This window comes from Balaenoptera acutorostrata, chromosome 9 (genome assembly GCF_949987535.1).
Source record: "Balaenoptera acutorostrata chromosome 9, mBalAcu1.1, whole genome shotgun sequence".
Lineage (NCBI taxonomy): Eukaryota > Metazoa > Chordata > Mammalia > Artiodactyla > Balaenopteridae > Balaenoptera > Balaenoptera acutorostrata.
The window spans coordinates 53,078,356-53,099,247 of NC_080072.1; the positions used below are offsets into that span (position 1 = coordinate 53,078,356).

A 20,892-nucleotide genomic window follows, 5' to 3' on the forward strand; every position below is an offset into this window, starting at 1 on the left:
TACTGGAAGCTGCCCCAGTTTTTTAAAGGCCTCAGAAGCACTGAGGATAGATGGTCTGGCTGTAGCTGGGGCTCTGAGGCAGGGTTCAGTGCCTTCTCACCCATCGGAGCACAGGGCTGGGGGGTAGGGCAAGGCAGCCTCTTCCGCTCCCCCAAGGGGGTGTCATTCACACCCCCACCCCTGAGTTCCTAGCAGAGGAGACCACTTTTCTAAGTATGCCTCATTGTAGTACAGGCTTGGGGACAGGCATGACCCCTGAGTCCCCGGGTCAGAGGGAGGGGGGGACCTAAGGTGTCCACGAGCAGAGGGATGAGCAGTGGCTGGATCAGGTAGGCTGGACCGGCCTGGCACTTGGGCACACTCAGCAGACATAGACCCTGGGCACAGTAGTGACCAGGGCAGCTCCACTGGTTGAGTCCCTACCCTGAGGGGCTCCCAAGGGTGGGGACTAGAAGGATGCCACAGACATGGACAACCCACCATGGCATTGCCACATGCAAAGAGCATCCACGCAGACTAGCAGGCCTTGATGGCTGGAGCCCAGACTCCAGCTGAGGCCAAGCTGAGGACTGGGAGGGAGAGTGGAGAGGGAAGAATAAGCCCCAGAGATCTGGGCCCTGGGGAGTTAGGGACCTTGCTCAGGACCACTCCAGGGCTTGGAGGAGACCTAGAGTAGAGTCCTTGCCTGGGAAGGGAATCTGTTGGAGGTGCGCCACCTGGGAAGGCTTCCTGGAGGAGGAGTGGGCCAGAGGCTTAGAAACTGGTGGCAAGGGGCAGTAGGTAAGCTGAGTCCCAGGGGGTGGAACACAGAGAGGGCATCCTTAGACTGACTTCCAGCAAAACCTTCCCACAGAATACGGGCTGCCCTGTCAGGGATATGCACCTTGTCCCTGGGTGTGTGGGTGCAGAGTCTGGGTGACCCCTTAGGGACTCCATAATGCAGATCTTCAGAGCCTCAGGATGGAGGTGTTGGTGCCTAGATCTCCTTTTCCTCATCCTTAAAATGGGAAGAATAATCACATATACCTCACAGAGTGGTCAGAAGGATAAAATAATGCACAATGCTTAGAATAGTGCCTGGTGTGGAGTAAGGCTCAGTTAGCCTCTTTTACTGAGTGAACTGGGATCCAGACTTGTCTGAGAGTGGCTGAGCCCTGCCCCTACCTTGCTGCATGACATTCAGCACTGACTTTACCTCTCTGGTCCACCTTTTCTTCATATGTAGCAGGAGGTGACATTTTTGACTTTCTGGAATGGTGTGAAGCCCAAGGTAGGGACTGACCCCACAGTGCTGAGCCTGAAGGTGGGGTTTTCAGAGTTGGCAGCTGGAGTGGGGGGTGGCCTGGAGGCATTGACTTTCACAAATGTGAGAAGTTATTGATTTTTTTTGAGTCCTTTTCAGGAGCCCAACAGGGGAGCCAAGAAGTAAACAGGAGATCTCCAGATCTGTCAGTAGCCTTGGGAATGGGAGTAGAGGGGCAAGGGTTGAGGGGCACAGTCCGGGGAGGCAGGCATTTGAGTTGCAGGAGGAGGCACTCCCTGCAGGGGGAGCACGTGAGCACAGACCTGCAGAGTTGGGGTCCAGGGTGCTTTGCGGGGAGGACAGGCCTTGAAGACCGGGGAGAGGGCGTGGATGGGCTCTCTGGGCCCGTGTGACTGCAGGTGGTGGGTGTGAGAAGAACAAGGCACTGCTCATCCTCTGCCTTCTGTCCCCCCAGGACATGCGGAAGCATGTGACCATGACCCTGCTGGACACAGAGCAGTCGTATGTGGAGTCACTGCGCACCCTGATGCAGGTGAGGCTTGAGGCTGGCCTGGCCTGGGTCCCTGAGAGCAACCATTCTGAGTCTAGGTGGCTGTCAGACATGTGGGAACAAACCCATTTTGTGGACAGGGGACTGAAGTTAGAGAGGAATGACCCTGGGGCATCCCATTCCTCCATGGGAGGAAGCCCCCTCCAGGGCAGGAGAGAATGTGGGAGGGGCCTTAATGCTGGTGTGACCGGGGCACCCCAGGGCAGATGCTCCCTCCTCCTACCGTCCTTCCACCTCCCTTGGCAGCCCTGAGTCTGAGCTTGGATCTGTGAATCCCCTCTGGTTCCCCACCCCCCGCCTTCACTTTATTCATTGACTGGAAAAATATTGGTTGAATGGAATTAAATGTTAGCACCTGCTTTGTGCCAGGCCCTGTTCCAGGTGCAGGAAACACAGGGATGAATAAGAGATAAGCCTCTGCCACAGGAGCTGACAGTCCTGCTGGGGACATAGTTGAGTATATGGGCTCTCAAGGCATCAGGGGGCCCCAGGGAGGTGTGGGGTCAGGGAATTTTCCCTGGAGGAGGTGCTGGCTTCCTCCTACCCTGCCTTCTCAGCAGCAGGAACAGCATGTGCAAAGTCGAATAAGGAGAGGCCTGGCACTTTCAGGGGTCCATGTGGCCGGCACAGAGCACAAAGGGTCAGTCCTGTGGTGACACTGAGGGAGCCAGCAGAGCTCACGTGGTGGGGTCCCTCGATACCAGGAGGAGGGTTTGGACTCTACCAAGCGCCCTGGAGACTACTGAGAGGCTTTGAGCAGGGGTGATGTGTAGCCTCCCTCATGCTTTACAAAATCTGTCTGACTGCTGGGAAGAGGGGTAGCAGAAGAGGAGGCCAAGGCAACTGAGGTCAGGCAAGGGAGGAGAAGTCACGACCAGGCCAGAGGCTGCAGGGAGGGAGAGTTGGGGACAGACATTTAGGAAGTCGACTGGTCGGGCCAGGCATGGTAACTGGTTGGCTGTGTGGGGCAAGGTGGGGAAGCCCGGGATGATGCCTGGGCTCTGGCCTGGGCGATGAAGGCACTAGAGGAGCGCTACCTAGAACAGGTGGGGCGAGAGGGTGAGTTCAGGTTCAGATGCGTGGGTCTGGGAAAGCCCATGATCTGGGATGCACTTGTGGGTCTGGGGCCCAGGATAGAAAGCGTGGGTCTGAGCTGAAGTGGGGCCTGGCAATCACAGTTGAGGACAGGTTTGTTCAAGCCACCTGGGCAGAGCAAGAGCAAAGGGTGGAAGGGAGAGCCCTGGAAACATTCAGAGTATTCATTCATTCATTCACTGCACAAATCCGCAACAAGCACCTTCTGCGTAGCAGGCAGCGTTCTCTGTGGGGTTCAGCAGTGAGCATGAGTGGTAAGGTCCTGTCTCCTGGAGCTCACAGTCTGTGGCAGAGACTGACAGTAACCAGGCAGACCATGCGTGAGGACAAATGGTGATGCAAAAGTGCACGGAGAGTATACTTAGTGTATTTTTCAACCTTAAAAAGGAAGGAAATTCTGACACATGCTACAAGTTCTTTGACATTATGCTAAGTGAACTAAGCCAGTCACAAAAGGACAAATACTGAATGATTCCACTTATATGGGGTACCTAGAATGGCCAAATTCATAAAGACGGAAAGGAGAATGGGGTTGCCAGTGGCGGGGGAAAGGAGAAATGGGGAGTTGGTGTTTAATGGGTACAGAGTTTCAGTTGGGGAAGCTGAAAAAAAGTTCTGGAGATGAATGGTGGTGATGGTTCCATAACATGAATTTTCTTTCTTTCTTTCTTTCCTTCCTTCCTTCTTTCTTTCCTTCTTTCTTTTTCTTTCTCTCTCTCTTTCCTGTGTTGGGTCTTCGTTACTGCACGCGGGCTTTCTCTAGTTGTGGCGAGCAGGGGCTACTCTTCGTTGCGGTGCTCAGGCTTCTCATTGTGGTGGCTTTTCTAGTTGCGGAGCACGGGCTCTAGGCGCACGGGCTTCAGTAGTTGTGGCACATGGGCTTAGTTGCTCTGTGGCATGTGGGATCTTCCTGGGCCAGGGCTCGAACCCGTGTGCCCTGCATTGGCAGGCGGATTCTTAACCACTGCACCACCAGGGAAATCGCGACATGAATGTACTTTAATGTGGGCATACTGAACTGTTCACTTAAAAATGATTAAAATGGCAAATTTTATGCTATATATATTTTACCACAAAAATAAATTGCTTTTATGTATATATATTTTTTAAATGCATAGAGAGATGAGAACACAGACTGGGGGTCTGCCCTGGTGTCGGGGGCCAGAGTGTTGGGTGTTTAGCTAAGACCTGAAGGGTGGGTAGGAGTTAAGTAGGGGGAGAGCACGGAGGGAGTTGTTCCAGGCGGAGAGCACAGCAGGAACAACGGCTGGGAGGCTGGAGGAAACCTAGAGTAGCTAGGGATGGGGAGGTGGCCAGTGTGGCTGCTGGGCAAGGAGCTGGCCTTCACTGTGAGCACAAGGAAGTCACAGGAGGGCCATAACTGGAATTCCATCTTTAAGAGGTGCCCCTGCCTGCCAGGCAGGAGTAGACATGCAGGGGTCTGAGGGGTCCTTTGTCGTCCCCTAGGTGGGAGTCAAAGGCATGGGAGTCAGACAGTCCAGGGATTGAGTCACTTGCCTCCCTTCTGGGTGATGCTAGCCTAATCACCTCACTCCTCTGAGCCTCCGTGTTTTTGTCTGCAAGATGTAACTAATCATCCCCTTCTCTCAGCGCGAAGATTAAAAGGTGATGGGGCTGGGCGTGCCTCTCTACCTCTGAGTCTCCAGGCTGCAGGGCTGCACACGTGGAGGCTTGCAGGGCCTGCGGGTGGAAGAGCTAAGGGAGGATGGTGCTGAGGACACCAGACTGAGAGTTGGGTGGGGAGGGGTGGAGGTGGGCCAAAACAGTGTCAGCTGAAGCCAGCTGTCACTCGAGGCAGCCCTGGTGTGTTGGAGGGACTGAGGTCCAGCCCAGGGGTGCGGAGCACAGCTCTGGAGCCAGGCCACCAGTGTTCAAACTTGGCACTACCTCTTGACCAGCCGTGTGACCTGGAACAAGTTACATATCCAGTCTCTACCTCTGTTTCCTTGTCTGTTGAGTGGGAATAATAATAGTACATGTCTCAGGTGCAGATTACGAGATGCGTGAATAATTTAGCATACTGCCTGGCAATTCTACCTGCATGCATGCATGTGTGTGTGAGTGTGTGTATGTAAAATCACCTTTAATCCTTGTATTAACCTTGTGAGGCAGATATTATAATGCTCTTCTTCATCTGAGGAAATGAAGGCTCAAAGAGGTTAAGAAACCTGCCCAGGGTCATCCATCTATTAAGTGGTAACAGACTGTTAAGTCTGTTTGGGCTGCTGTAATAAAAATTCCCTAGACTGGGTGGCTTAAACAAATTGAAATTTATTTCTCATAGTTTTGGAGGCTGGGAAGTCCAAGATCAAAGTGCTGGCAGATTCATTGCTGGTGAGGACTGGCTTCCTGGTCTATGGAAGGCTGTCTTTTCACTGTGTCTTCTTCCTTGGTGAAAGGGCTGAGGGAGCTCTCTGGAGCCTCTTTTAAAGGGCGCAAATCCCATTCACAAGAGCTTGACCGTCATGACCGACTTACCTCCCAAAGGCCCCACCTCCAAATAACCGCCACTTCAGGGATTAGGTTTCAACATACGAATTTTGGGGGGACACATTCAGACCATAGGAAGTAGTACTAAGAGCTGACATTTATTGAGTGCTTAATATGTGTGTTATATAAGTTAATTCATATAAACCTCACTATAAACCCCCATTTTACAGATGATAAAACTAAGCACAGAGAAGTAAGGCAACTTGCTCAGGTTCACAGAGCTAGGAAGTGCCACAGCCTGGGTTGAATCCCTGTCAGTCTCACTCTACGGTGCTCCCTAAGCATAGGTGATATTCAAACAGATTGGACTCTACAGCCCCGGTGTTCCCTTTGTAGTGACCACTGCCACCCAAATTGATTGGTATTGTTCCTGCAAGCCAGGAGTTTAAAATGAAGAAAGAAGTTAAATACCAAGGTTAATAGCCGGAAAGAGGTGGGATTTGAACCCAGGTCCTAAAGCTGCACCCATTCCTCAGTGTCACCCTCAACCTTGGAGTCTTTCTTCAACTCCCAATTCCTAGCTAACAACCCCTCTTTCCCTGACCAACTCCCTGTCTTATTTCCCGCTGCACTTACTACCTTCTGATATACTGTGTGATAATTTTGTTACTTATGGTGCTTATTTTCCACCTCCTTCCACTAAATTGTCAACTGCACAAGCACAGGGACTTTTGTCTGCCCACAGATGCAGCCTGTGCTTAGAAGGCGGGACACACAATAGTTGCTCAGCGAGTATGTGGTGAGTGAACGCAGGTGCTGGCTCCTAGCAGGTTCTGCATCGGGTTCCCAGTCACTGTTTATTCTTTCCTTCCACTGTGTGCAGGCTTCTTTGTGAGGCGCTGGGACCTGGAAGTGAGCGGTTTAGCTCCTGCTCCTTGGGCAACAGACCTTGGCACAGATCCGGCCCTGGTGCAGACTAGCCTAGGAGCTGTGAGAGGGAGGCCGCCTGTCTCCTCACCAACCTTTTCAGAATCCCAAACCAGGCGAGAGGATTCTGTTGAGCTTTACTTTCTCAAGCTTGTTTTACAACAAGCTAGGTTTTTAAAATGTTTGATATAAATTTTATTGCAGTATTCCATATACTTTTTCAAACAGCCTTGTTTCTTTGGCTTGTAGTTACAATTTAGGCCAGTAGAGGGCGACATCTAAATGAGACAGCAGCCACTGAGCAGGGCTATTCATGCTCAGGAAACACCACTGAATGCAGATTTGAGGTGAAAAATGGGAGTTTTAGTCACTGATTGACCAGAAGATCTGAAAACTGTGAAAACAGTGTTAAGATAGTGTCAAATAAGCCTTCAGTAACTTTCCATATGCCCCCCCATACCCCTCCCTGCTTTATTTTCCCCACAGCAATTAACACCTTTTAATTTACCACAGGACTTCCACATGTAGTTGATTCTAAGACACATTCTTCACATTTTACCATCTCTGAAATCCAGGTTCATTCTATAATTGATGGCCTATAATAACTTAATTGGCAGCAGATTTTTTGAGATAAATAAGATTAATGATGCATCTAAAATGGATAACTAATAAGAATCTGCTGTATAAAAAAATTAAATTAAATTTTTTAAAAAAGTCAGTTACAACAGTTACAGAAAGACAGAGAAGATGAAAAGGCAGAGGGCTATGTACCAGATGAAGGAACAAGAAAAAACCCCAGAAAAACAACTAAATGAAGTGGAGATAGGCAACCTTCCAGAAAAAGAATTCAGAATAATGATAGTGAAGATGATCCAGGACCTCGGAATAAGAATGGAGGCAAAGATTGAGAAGATGCAAGAAATGATTAACAAAGACCTAGAAGAATTAAAGAACAAACAAACAGAGATGACCAATACAATAACTGAAATGAAAACTACACTAGAAGGAATCAATAGCAGAATAACTGAGGTAGAAGAACGGATAAGTGACCTGGAAGACAGAATGGTGGAATTCACTGCTGCGGAACAGACTAAAGAAAAAAGAATAAAAAGAAATGAAGACAGCCTAAGAGACCTCTGGGACAACATTAAACGCAACAACATTCGCATTATAGGGGTCCCAGAAGGAGAAGAGAGAGAGAAAGGACCAGAGAAAATATTTGAAGAGATTATAATCGAAAACTTCCCTAACATGGGAAAGGAAATAGCCACCCAAGTCCAGGAAGCGCAGAGAGTCCCATACAGAATAAACCCAAGGAGAAACACGCCGAGACACATAGTAATCAAAGTGGCAAAAATTAAAGACAAAGAAAAATTATTGAAAGCAGCAAGAGAAAAACGACAAATAACATACAAGGGAACCCCCATAAGGTTAACAGCTGATTTCTCAGCAGAAACTCTGCAAGCCAGAAGGGAGTGGCATGAAATACTTAAAGTGATGAAAGGGAAGAACCTACAACCAAGATTACTCTACCCAGCAAGGATCTCATTTAGATTTGATGGAGAAATCAAAAGCTTTACAGACAAGCAAAAGCTAAGAGAATTCAGCACCACCAAACCAGCTCTACAACAAATGCTAAAGGAACTTCTCTAAGTGGGAAACACAAGAGAAGAAAAGGACCTACAAAAACAAACCCAAAACAATTAAGAAAATGGTCATAGGAACATACATATCGATAATTACCTTAAACGTGAATGGATTAAATGCCCCAACCAAAAGACATAGACTGGCTGAATGGATACAAAAACAAGACCCATATATATGCTGTCTACAAGAGACCCACTTCAGACCTAGGGACACATACAGACTGAAAGTGAGGGGATGAAAAAGATATTCCATGCAAATGGAAATCAAAAGAAAGCTGGAGTAGCTATACTTATATCAGATAAAATAGACTTTAAAATAAAGAATGTTACAAGAGACAAGGAAGGACACTACATAATGATCCAGGGATCAATCCAAGAAGAAGATATAACAATTATAAATATATATGCACCTAACATAGGAGCACCTCAATACATAAGGCAACTGCTAACAGCTATAAAAGAGGAAATCGACAGTAACACAATAATAGTGGGGGACTTTAACACCTCACTTACACCAATGGACAGATCATCCAAAATGAAAATAAATAAGGAAACAGAAGCTTTAAATGACACAATAGACCAGATAGATTTAATTGATATATATAGGACATTCCATCCAAGAACGGCAGATTACACGTTCTTCTCAAGTGCACACGGAACATTCTCCAGGATAGATCACATCTTGGGTCACAAATCAAGCCTCAGTAAATTTAAGAAAATTGAAATCATATCAAGCATCTTTTCTGACCACAACGCTATGAGATTAGAAATGAATTACAGGGAAAAAAACGTAAAAAAGACAAACACATGGAGGCTAAACAATACGTTACTAAATAACCAAGAGATCACTGAAGGAATCAAACAGGAAATAAAAAAATACCTAGAGACAAATGACAATGAAAACACGACGACCCAAAACCTATGGGATGCAGCAAAAGCGGTTCTAAGAGGGAAGTTTATAGCTATACAAGCCTACCTAAAGAAACAAGAAAAATCTCAAGTAAACAATCTAACTTTACACCTAAAGAAACTAGAGAAAGAAGAACAAACAAAACCCAAAGTTAGCAGAAGGAAAGAAATCATAAAGATCAGAGCAGAAATAAATGAAATAGAAACAAAGAAAACAATAGCAAAGATCAATAAAACTAAAAGTTGGTTCTTTGAGAAGATAAACAAAATTGATAAGCCATTAGCCAGACTCATCAAGAAAAAGAGGGAGAGGACTCAAATCAATAAAATCAGAAATGAAAAAGGAGAAGTTACAACAGACACCGCAGAAATACAAAACATCCTAAGAGACTACTACAAGCAACTTTATGCCAATAAAATGGACAACCTGGAAGAAATGGACAAATTCTTAGAAAGGTATAACCTTCCAAGACTGAATCAGGAAGAAACAGAAAATATCAACAGACCAATCACAAGTAATGAAATTGAAACTGTGATTAAAAATCTTCCAACAAACAAAAGTCCAGGACCAGATGGCTTCACAGGTGAATTCTATCAAACATTTAGAGAAGAGCTAACACCCATCCTTCTCAAACTCTTCCAAAAAATTGCAGAGGAAGGAACTCTCCCAAACTCATTCTATGAGGCCACAATCACCCTGATACCAAAACCAGACAAAGACACTACAAAAAAAGAAAATTACAGACCAATATCACTGATGAATATAGATGCAAAAATCCTCAACAAAATACTAGCAAACAGAATCCAACAACACATTAAAAGGATCATACACCACGATCAAGTGGGATTTATCCCAGGGATGCAAGGATTCTTCAATATACGCAAATCAATCAATGTGATACACCATATTAACAAATTGAAGAATAAAAACCATATGATCATCTCAATAGATGCAGAAAAAGCTTTTGACAAAATTCAACACCCATTTCTGATAAAAACTCTCCAGAAAGTGGGCATAGAGGGAACCTACCTCAACATAATAAAGGCCATATATGACAAACCCACAGCAAACATCACTCTCAATGGTGAAAAACTGAAAGCATTTCCTCTAAGATCAGGAACGAGACAAGGATGTCCACTCTCACCACTATTATTCAACATAGTTCTGGAAGTCCTAGCCACGGCAATCAGAGAAGAAAAAGAAATAAAAGGAATACAAATTGGAAAAGAAGAAGTAAAACTGTCACTGTTTGCGGATGACATGATACTATACATAGAGAATCCTAAAACTGCCACCAGAAAACTGCTAGAGCTAATTAATGAATATGGTAAAGTTGCAGGTTACAAAATTAATGCACAGAAATCTCTTGCATTCCTATACACTAATGATGAAAAATCTGAAAGAGAAATTATGGAAACACTCCCATTTACCATTGCAACAAAAAGAATAAAATACCTAGGAATAAACCTACCTAGGGAGACAAAAGACCTGTATGCAGAAAACTATAAGACATTGATGAAAGAAATTAAAGATGATACCAACAGATGGAGAGATATACCATGTTCTTGGATTGGAAGAATCAACATTGTGAAAATGAGTATACTACCCAAAGCAATCTACAGATTCAATGCAATCCCTATCAAATTACCAATGGCATTTTTTACGGAGCTAGAACAAATCATCTTAAAATTTGTATGGAGACACAAAAGACCCCGAATAGCCAAAGCAGTCTTGAGGCAAAAAAATGGAGCTGGAGGAATCAGACTCCCTGACTTCAGACTATACTACAAAGCTACAGTAATCAAGACAATATGGTACTGGCACAAAAACAGAAACATAGATCAATGGAACAAGATAGAAAGCCCAGAGATTAACCCACGCACCTATGGTCAACTAATCTATGACAAAGGAGGCAAAGATATACAATGGAGAAAAGACAGTCTCTTCAATAAGTGGTGCTGGGAAAACTGGACAGCCACATGTAAAAGAATGAAATTAGAATACTCCCTAACACCATACACAAAAATAAACTCAAAATGGATTAGAGACCTAAATATAAGACTGGACACTATAAAACTCTTAGAGGAAAACATAGGAAGAACACTCTTTGACATAAATCACAGCAAGATCTTTTTCGATCCACCTCCTAGAGTAATGGAAATAAAAACAAAAATAAACAAGTGGGACCTAATGAAACTTCAAAGCTTTTGCACAGCAAAGGAAACCATAAACAAGACGAAAAGACAACCCTCAGAATGGGAGAAAATATTTGCAAAAGAATCAACGGACAAAGGATTAATCTCCAAAATATATAAACAGCTCATTCAGCTCAATATCAAAGAAACAAACACCCCAATCCAAAAATGGGCAGAAGACCTAAATAGACATTTCTCCAAAGAAGACATACAGACGGCCACGAAGCACATGAAAAGATGCTCAACATCACTAATTATTAGAGAAATGCAAATCAAAACTACAATGAGGTATCACCTCACTCCTGTTAGAATGGGCATCATCAGAAAATCTACAAACAACAAATGCTGGAGAGGGTGTGGAGAAAAGGGAACCCTCTTGCACTGTTGGTGGGAATGTAAATTGATACAGCCACTATGGAGAACAATATGGAGGTTCCTTAAAAAACTAAAAATAGAATTACCATATGACCCAGCAATCCCACTACTGGGCATATACCCAGAGAAAACCGTAATTCAAAAAGACACGTGCACCCGAATGTTCATTGCAGCACTATTTACAATAGCCAGGTCATGGAAGCAACCTAAATGCCCATCAACAGACGAATGGATAAAGAAGTTGTGGTACATATATACGATGGAATATTATTCGGCCATAAAAAGGAACGAAATTGAGTCATTTGTTGAGAAGTGGATGGATCTAGAGACTGTCATACAGAGTGAAGTAAGTCAGAAAGAGAAAAACAAATATCGTATGTTAATGCATGTATGTGGAACGTAGAAAAATGGTACAGATGAGCCAGTTTGCAGGGCAGAAGTTGAGACACAGATGTAGAGAATGGACATATGGACACCAAGGGGGGAAAACTGCGATGAGGTGGGGATGGTGATGTGCTGAATTGGGCGATTGGGATTGACATGTATACACTGATGTGTATAAAACTGATGCCTAATAAGAACCTGCAGTATAAAAAAACAAACAAAACAACTAATACTAAACTTTCATTGGGTTATTTGTATGGAAATATGTTAATATAAATGTTTCAGACATTACATGAAATTTCTAAAAATCTTATATTTGTATTTGTATGGAAATATGTATGGAAATATGTTAATATAAATGTTTCAGACATTACATGAAATTTCTAAAAAAATAAAAAATAAAAAAAATAAAAAAAAGAATCATGCCCTATCACAAAATTTTGAGTTGTTAAAAAATACTGAAGTGTAGGTTACCAAAAAAAAAAAAAAAAAAAAAAAAAAAAGTCAGTTACATAGGACCATGTGTTGTCTGAGTTCATTTATATGAACCACCCAGAAAAGGCAAATCCATAGAGAAAGTAGATTAGTGGTTGCCAAGGGCTGGAAGGGTTGTAGGGAGTGGGGAGTGAGTGACTGTTAATGGGCATGGGATTTGTTTTGGGAAGATAATGAAAATGTTCTAAAATTGATTGTGGTGATAGTTGCATAACTGCGAACATACTAAAAACCATTGCATTGTATATTCTAAAAGAGTGACTTGTGTGGAATGTGCATTATAGTTCAATAAAATTGTTTTTCAAAAAAATGGATTAATGATGCATCTTAAATTTGATGAAATGTGGGTTTATTTATTTATTTATTTTATTTGTGTGTTTCATCTGACTAGATTGTATGCTCTATCAGGGCAGGGATTTTGATCTTTCTTGTTCACTGCTGTCTCCCAGTTCTTAGAACAGTGCCTGGCACATAGTGCTCAAAAAAATAATTGCTGAATTAGGGTGTGGGGTCTCCCAGGAGCCCAGTCTTCATGCTTTCTTCACTCCAAGCTCTGTTCATTCACGCATCCGACAGATCTTTCCCAAGACCCCTCACCCCCATCCTGTGCCAGGCCCTGGGCGGCAGAGTGAGGGGCGTGGGAATAGATCTTCCCATCTCCCTCCCAGAGCTCCGAGTCTAATGAGGGAGATCCGGGAGGCAGGGCCACTGAGCTGCAGGCCCAGTTGATTTTGTGTGTACCTATGCTGGTGGGTTGGGGTGCCATGTCTCTGAGGGAACCTGTACTGACCCTGTGGGTCCCCCAGGGCTATATGCAGCCACTGAAGCAGCCAGAGAACTCCTTGCTATGTGACCCGTCACTGGTGGATGAGATTTTTGACCAGATCCCAGAGCTCCTGGCGCACCATGAGCAGTTCCTGGAGCAGGTGCGGCACTGCGTGCAGACCTGGCATGCCCAGCAGAAGGTGGGAGACCTGCTTGTCCAGTCGGTGAGTGGCCCTGCTGTCCACTGCTATAGCCCCCACAAGCTCTGGCCTCTCCTCGGAGGGGCTGGGTGCTGCCATGGACCCCTCCACCCCTCCTGGAGACTGACTCTGATCCCTGATCCAACCCCAGAACTTGACCAGACACTGGTAGTGACCCCAGATCCTGGATTGACCTGAACCTGGACACTGCCCATCCCTAGAGCTTGGCTGGACTCTGGCATGGATCCCAACCCCAACCAGACACTGACCCTGACCTTGGACCCAATCCCAGTTGCTGGCACTGACCTGACCCTACTCCTGACCCTGAGCTGCCACTGACCGTGACCCAGACCTCAAATGGATGCTCTTACTGACCTCAACCCCTACCTTAACCTGAATGTAAACAATTGCCCTGATCCTGACCCTGGACTTGGGCTTGATGTTGACACTGGCCTAGTCTTGACTAGCTCTTTTGTCTATCAGACATTTTAATAATAATGGCTATTTGGCACTTATTATGTGCTAGGCATTCTAAATATATTGTACATATCAACAACACTAAGGAGAAAGGTATGATTATTCCCAAGTTTAAAGTTGATGACTCTGGGAATTCCCTGGTGGTCCAGTGGTTAGGACTCTGTGCTTTCACTGCCTAGGGCCTGGGTTTGACCCCTGGACAGGGAAGTAAGATCCTGCAAGCTGTGCGGGGCATGGCCAAAAAAACCCCACAAAAAGCAAACAAACAAAAAATAAAGTTTATGACTCTGCCATGTAGAGAGAGAAAAAGTAACCTGATCAAAGTCAGTTAGTAAGTGGTGGAGGATTCACCCCCAAGAAACCTGGTTCCAGCGCCCACGCTCTACCCTACACTGTCCGCCCTTTCACCACCTCCAAGACTTCCGCCTGTGAGCTTTTCAAGATCCTACAATAGTGATTGGGACCTTAGGAAAGGTATTGGCTTCAGAGTTGAAAAAGGACTGCAAAAGCAAAACTAATGAACGTTCAACTAAACGTTTGTAAAACATAACAAGCCATTTTCTTTAATTGTTAAATTTAGTATTCATTTACATGAATTTAATTCCATTTGAAAAAATTTCAGTTACATTTTGTTATTTTGCCAGAATTCCCAAAAAGGCATGATGATGGATGAGAAATCCTAGTGAAACACAAACTAAAGGCTTACTCAGAGCCAAATAATTCAAAAGTGAAATTGTAAAACTCCTTCCAAAAAATTCTACTAGCAAAAAAACACCTTATCTATTTTTATGGGATGTGGGTGTGTTTGCATGTGTTTGTGATGTTGTGGGGTGGACCTTGGGCCTAAGAAGGTCCCTGCTGACCTGCAAATCGATGTGACGAGAACCTTGGCCCGGTGGTGGTGGGACCCCAGCTTGAGTGCTGACGTCTCCAGCCCATCACAACCCTCACTGTCACTGGGTTCATCCCCCTGCCTGGACCTTGATGCTGACCAAGGACAGCAGTGGAAGCCTATGCTGACGGAGGGGTCAGCATAGGGTGCCCTGTCCCAGGATCGGGGGAGGGGTGGTTTGAGGGGCTGTCTTCCTCCCCGAGCTGCTTCAGCCTCTGCCCTGCAGTACATCTGGGGTGGGGGGACAAGTGGCCTCTATAACCTAGAAACATGGATTTGGAGGCCCAGAGGGGGCCAGAAACATCACCACAGGTCACCTGGTCCATCCATGGTGCAGCTGAGACAGGAACTGGGGTATCAGAACTTCCAGCCAGGGCTTCTGACCAAGAATATCCACATTTAGCCCAGCCATCAGCCAGCCAGCAGGTATTAGCCACCAGGCAGTGTGTGCCAGCCCTGAGCAGGGCTTTACTAGGAGGGATGGGAGCACCTGTCTCCTTGGAGAGGGGAGACTTGTCTTGGGGGATCAGGGAGGCCAGAGGCCAGGTATAGTTCCAGGCAGAGCCCTTGTCAGGGCAGGGAATACTTCCTGGAGGCGGCAGTACCGGAGCTCAGCCTTAGGGTGGGTGAGATTTAGATGGGGGAAGGGCCTTCCTGGTGGAGTGAATCACATGAGCAAAAGCCATGCAGCGGGAAAGAGCCTGTGTCACTCAGAGGACAGTGAGGAGGGAGACCTGCCTGGTTGGACTTGGTGGGGTTGGAGACCAGGGGATGGCAAAGCCCAGTTGGAAGAGAGAGAACCTGGTCTGAGCACACAGAACATGTCCAGGCACACATATGTACATGTGCATATGATCACACACAGATAAGAAACTGTGTGTGTGCACACACTTAATCACACAGTCACACATATGACATGTACACATGACACAGGAGCACATGCCCAATCCCTTAGAGACCATATCATTTCCAGATGGAGAGAAAAGATGTTGGCTCGCAAATTAGTGGAAACCAAGACAGGGTGAGGTGGGGTAGGGGACACCTTGAGGGTCCCCAACCTGCCTCTTCACCCACAGTTCTCCAAGGACGTCCTGGTCAACATCTACTCTGCCTATGTCGATAACTTTCTCAATGCAAAGGACGCCGTGCGTGTGGCTAAGGAGGCGAGGCCTGCCTTTCTCAAGTTCCTGGAGGTACTGAGGCCAGGCAGGGGGATGGAGGCCACCCTCCGTGGGCCAGCTTTGGGGGCCCCAGGAGCCCCCAGCCTGGACACCAGAGCCCTACCCTGTGGGTCAGTGTCTGCCCTTGGGCTGAGCTGGAGGGGCTTGCTGGGGACCTGTCCCAGGACATTTCCATCTTTGCATGTCATTCCTCACTTGGGTGCCCATCCACCCTGTTTTGGGTTTCAGCAAAGCATGCGTGAGAACAAGGAGAAGCAGGCACTGTCCGACCTCATGATCAAGCCCGTGCAGCGGATCCCACGCTATGAGCTTCTGGTGAAGGTGGGCATGGGGCTGGGTGGGCAGGTGGGCAAAGCCTGGAGGCATGTGGGGATGCAGGGGGCTCTGTGGCCCCCACTTGGTGGAGACACAGGGGTCAGGTAGGAAAGGAAGTCCTTTCTGGAGTCTACCCCCAGTCCCTCCTCTTCCAGCAGTCACTGTGGGGCCCCAGGGCCTGACAGGGGCAGCTAAGCAGAGGTCTGGTGCCCCTTCCCACCCCAGGACCTCCTAAAGCACACGCCTGAGGACCACCCGGACCACCCGCTCTTGCTGGATGCACAGCGCAACATCAAGCAGGTGGCTGAACGCATCAACAAGGGCGTGCGGAGTGCCGAGGAGGCAGAGCGGCATGCCCGTGTGCTGCAGGAGATCGAGGCCCACATCGAGGGCATGGAGGATGTGAGTGCCGCCCTGCACCGCTCCACCCATGCCTGGTTCCAACCTGGAACTGTGGCCATGTCCACGTCCACAGCAGTGTCTGCGGTGTGTTTGCATCCATCTCTGTCCACATCTGTGTCCTCTCCTGTGTCTGTTTCTGGCCACATATCCCGTGGCCTGACAACACAGCATCAAGAGGGTGGACAAGATGTTGCTTCCACTGGCCTGGCCCTTGGAGCGGGGCCAAGGCGTCACCGGGGTCTGGGGAGGGGAGGGAGTCATAATGAGCCTTCAAGATGCCTTGTCCCTCCTGCCCGACAGCTCCAGGCCCCTCTGCGGCGGTTCCTGAGGCAGGAGATGGTCATTGAAGTGGTAAGAAGTGTCCCGTTATCTGCCCACCTGTCGCCACCTCCCTGCTTTCTTCACACTTCTGCTCACAGCTTCTGCCCACGGGCCTCCTGCTCTTCCACCCCAGCAGGAGCCCTGGGTCAGGTCCCAGCTCTGCCTCTGCCTCTGGGCATGCGGGGGAGCCCTCCCCCCTCCCTGGGCCTGGCTGTCCCCTTGGGCACGGTGGGCAGGAGGGTGGGCCTCTGGGCCTGAATCCTGCGTCGGGCCCCACAGAAGGCAGTCGGTGGCAAGAAGGACCGGTCCCTTTTCCTGTTCACGGACCTCATCCTTTGCACCACCCTGAAGCGGAAGTCAGGCTCCCTGCGGCGCAGCTCCATGAGCCTGTGAGTGGCCGGGATACGGCTGGGGAGCTCGGGCAGGGGGGAGCGGTTGTCCCTCCGTGGGCCCACTCCCCAGCCCTGGCCAGAGCACCCCCTTGGCTCCCCACAGGTACACGGCAGCCAGCGTCATTGACACGGCCAGCAAGTACAAGCTGCTGTGGAAGCTGCCTCTGGAAGACGCAGACATCATCAAAGGTGGGGCTGGCTCAGGCCTGCCCGGGGTTCTGGGCTTTGGGGGTCTTCCTCTGAGAAGCCTGCCTGGGGGGTTTGAGTTGTGGTCAGGTTGGCTGGCTATCTATCTGCTTTTCTGCTTTCTGGCCTCACTTTCCCATCCTGTCCAAGGGGGCTGGCGTGCGGGATCCGGTTTGTGCCCTGCAGAGCCGGACCAGGGCCTGTCCGTGCAGACCACCTTCTGACTGGGCAGGGGCCTGCCACGGGCTAGCAGGTGGACTAGGCTGCGGTGGTGCAGGGAGCGCAGACATACCCGTAGCCTTGATTCAGTGCGTAAGCGCCTTTAGGCGCCTCATAGTAGATGATGGCGCACTGTTCTGGGCCACCAGTTTTGTGCCTGGGGAACAGACTCAAGTCAGTCCAGTCAAAAGGCTGGTTGGAATGATCCTTTTGTTTGGGGCGGAGACTGTTGGGAGCTGAGGCAGCGGCTTCAAAGAACCTCTCCTCCTGCTGTGTGTTCCTCCCTCCCCCCTCCTCCCCCACTCCCCTCTGTGCCGGTTCTCCTCACTGCTGTCAGCTTTCTCTGCCTCCTCATAACTCCCGTGATCCCTCATGGCCTTTTCTGCATCGCGGCCTTTCTCCCTCAGCTCTCAGCCCCAGCTGCTCCAGGATGCTCAGTTCACCTTCCTGAGTGGGGTGGTGGTTCTGGGATGGTGGTGAGGGCACCTCTGGACCGGCAGGCAGGTCAGGTCCAGACTCTGTCCCTGAGCTCTCTTGAGGTGGCCCTCGGGGTGAGGGAGAGACTCACTCAGCCCCTAGGTGAACCCAGGCCTGCCCCCCACGGGCCCCTGTGTAGGAAAACAAGCTGATTATTGGTCCGGTTCATCTCTTCTCACTAGAGAACAGGCCGGTGGAGAAAATGACTACCTTTAGGTTAGGTGTCCACACCTGGTCCAGTCAGCTGTGGCCAGAGAGGGGCAGGGTCATAGGGAAGAAAGCGTGGCTGCCCAGGTGGGGGAGGGTTCTGGGGGAACAGTTTCCCCTCAGAAGGAGCAGGAGATATCCTCAGCCCTGGCTTGTCTAGTACCCTCCACTGCCGTCTACTCAGCCCATTGGTGGGCCACGGGTCCAGGGCATTCGCCCCCAGCCAGGCCCGTAGGGCCAGCTACTTGGCAGTGGTCAAGTACGGGACAGGACCAGAGAATCTAGGTCGTCAGCTCATTGCTCCCCCCTTTGTGGGGGAATTGAGTCCCTGGTCAGCAAATTTGACTGCCGGAGGCTCTGCCTACCCAGCTGACTCCCCTCTGGGAGGCTGTACCACCCAGCACTCCAGCGTCAGCTGGAGCATGCATAACCTGCAGGGCCGTCTGCTGTTTATCCTTTGTGCTCTTCCAGGGAGTTCTCCAAGGGACCGACACCCTGTGCCAGGTGGCTGTGAATCAGGCCCAGTCCCCTGCTCTTGGGCCTGGAGGTTCTGTCCAAGCTGCCCATTAACTTTGGGGTTAATGTTAACCTGAGGTCTTGCGGTTTACAAGCTGTCAGTTAGTCAGGCTGTTCCCTGCACCCAACTGCAAGTTGTGAGGGGAAGGGAGGAGTGTCTGTCCAAGCCTGACCTTGTCTGTGTCTGGATCTGCCCATGGCCTTCCTCTGTCCCCACTAGGGGCATCCCAAGCCGCCAATCGAGAGAACATCCAGAAAGCTATCAGCCGCCTGGACGAGGACCTGACCACCCTGGGCCAGATGAGCAAGCTCTCTGAGAGCCTCGGTTTCCCCCACCAGGTCTGCCTGAGATTCCCTAACCCAGTCTGAAGGAGAAATAACAGCCTTGTCATTTGCCTGAGGGAGAGGACATCCCTGTCAGTTACCTGAGGGGGAAAATACAGCCTCACCCCATCTGAAGGAAGTCATGTGTTCCAGGCCTAAGGGTGGAGACACAGCTCCATCCCCAGCTGAGGGAGGAGAGAGGGCCCATCATGTCTATGGGAGGGAGCCAGGCTACCTTGTGGTCTCAGGGGGTAAAGAGAGTCCCATTTTCTGTCTGAGGGAAAAGGCAGATCCCCAGTCCCATCCCCAGGTCAGGATCAGGCTGTGGGGAGAAGTGAGGCCCTGAGGCCTGGGCCCCCATCCTTGCAGGGCCTGGACGATGCACTGCGGGACCTCTCAGCTGCCATGCACCGGGACTTGTCGGAGAAGCAGGCGCTGTGCTATGCGCTTTCCTTCCCTCCTACCAAGCTGGAGCTGTGCACCACGAGGCCCGAGGGCACCGACTCCTTCATCTTTGAGTTCCCCCACCCTGACGCCCGCCTTGGCTTCGAGCAGGCCTTTGATGAGGCCAAGAGGAAACTGGGTAAGCCAGGGCCCGGGCCAGTGCCCTCCTCCCAGAACCTCCAGGCAGTGGGCAGCACCTTGCAGCTGTCTGTGACATCAGGAGCCAGAAATCCCGAGACTGCCATGTCCTGTGTTCCAGTCCCTGCTGGTGGGAGGGTGGACTTAGACTTCTGCAGAGAAATATAGGACTTCCCCAGGGCCTCCTTGGCAGGGATTCTGTGGATAGGGTCAGCTTAGGGCAGGGGCCCTATCGTGGGAGTAGATGGCCAGGACCTCCCCCTCAGCCCCATACACACACATACACACACACACACACCACACACACACACACACACACACACACACACACACACACACACACACACACACACACACACACACACACACACACACACACACACACACACACACACACACACACACACACACACACACTGAGCAGGCCTGGATCAGGGAAAGCTGTTGATTGGGGTCCATAGAAAATCCTTAGAGACCTCTGGGTCTACCCCTTTCATTGTACAGATGGGAAAATTGAGGCCAAGGACAAGTAGGACATAACCCACAGCCACCTCATTTTCCCTGGAGAGACCCTGAGAGGCAGGAGAGGAAGGGAGATGGGCAAGGTCAGGACCAGGGTGAGGTGGGTGCTAAGTAATGTCTGTCTGTCCATCTCCTCTACAGCCTCCAGCAAAAGCTGTCTAGACCCTGAGTTCCTGAAGGCCATTCCCATCATGAAAACCCGCAGCGGCATGCAGGTGTGTGTATGCACCTGGGTAGGTGGGGGCATGTAGTCTAAGCCAGCATGTGTTCGTGTGTTTTTGTTCTGTGTACAGCATCATGTACATGTCTTGAACATTGCAATGGCTCCCTATGTCTTTGTACAGCTCTCTGCACAAGCACATGGACAGTGCATATGTGTCGCATGTATATGGGTACATTCGTGCATGTATGTATCTGTGCATGTGAACAGAACTATACCATTGATGTGAAAGTGTCTAATTTATGTGCTTGTATACGTCTGCATACATATGGACAAAAGTTCCCATTTTTCGCATTTGTTACACACATACATGTATGTGTGATCATATTTGGAGTAGATATATGTGTACACACATATATGAATATATGATACCTATATCACAGAGGGATGTGTGCATTTGAT

The 20,892-nt window shown here is 48.8% G+C and overlaps 1 protein-coding gene across 1 annotated transcript in view; it reads left to right on the forward strand.

The window, feature by feature from the left end:
• The window catches only part of ARHGEF17 (Rho guanine nucleotide exchange factor 17), a 61,043-nt gene that overhangs the window by 33,486 nt on the left and 6,665 nt on the right, over positions 1-20,892 (forward strand). The window contains exons 2-12 of the mRNA XM_007173754.2: positions 1,719-1,796; positions 13,099-13,281; positions 15,703-15,819; positions 16,036-16,128; positions 16,348-16,524; positions 16,825-16,875; positions 17,125-17,234; positions 17,341-17,426; positions 19,063-19,181; positions 19,536-19,749; positions 20,412-20,485. Coding sequence (XP_007173816.2) covers positions 1,719-1,796; positions 13,099-13,281; positions 15,703-15,819; positions 16,036-16,128; positions 16,348-16,524; positions 16,825-16,875; positions 17,125-17,234; positions 17,341-17,426; positions 19,063-19,181; positions 19,536-19,749; positions 20,412-20,485 — 1,302 coding nt within the window. The remainder of the gene's footprint in view (positions 1-1,718; positions 1,797-13,098; positions 13,282-15,702; positions 15,820-16,035; positions 16,129-16,347; positions 16,525-16,824; positions 16,876-17,124; positions 17,235-17,340; positions 17,427-19,062; positions 19,182-19,535; positions 19,750-20,411; positions 20,486-20,892) is intronic.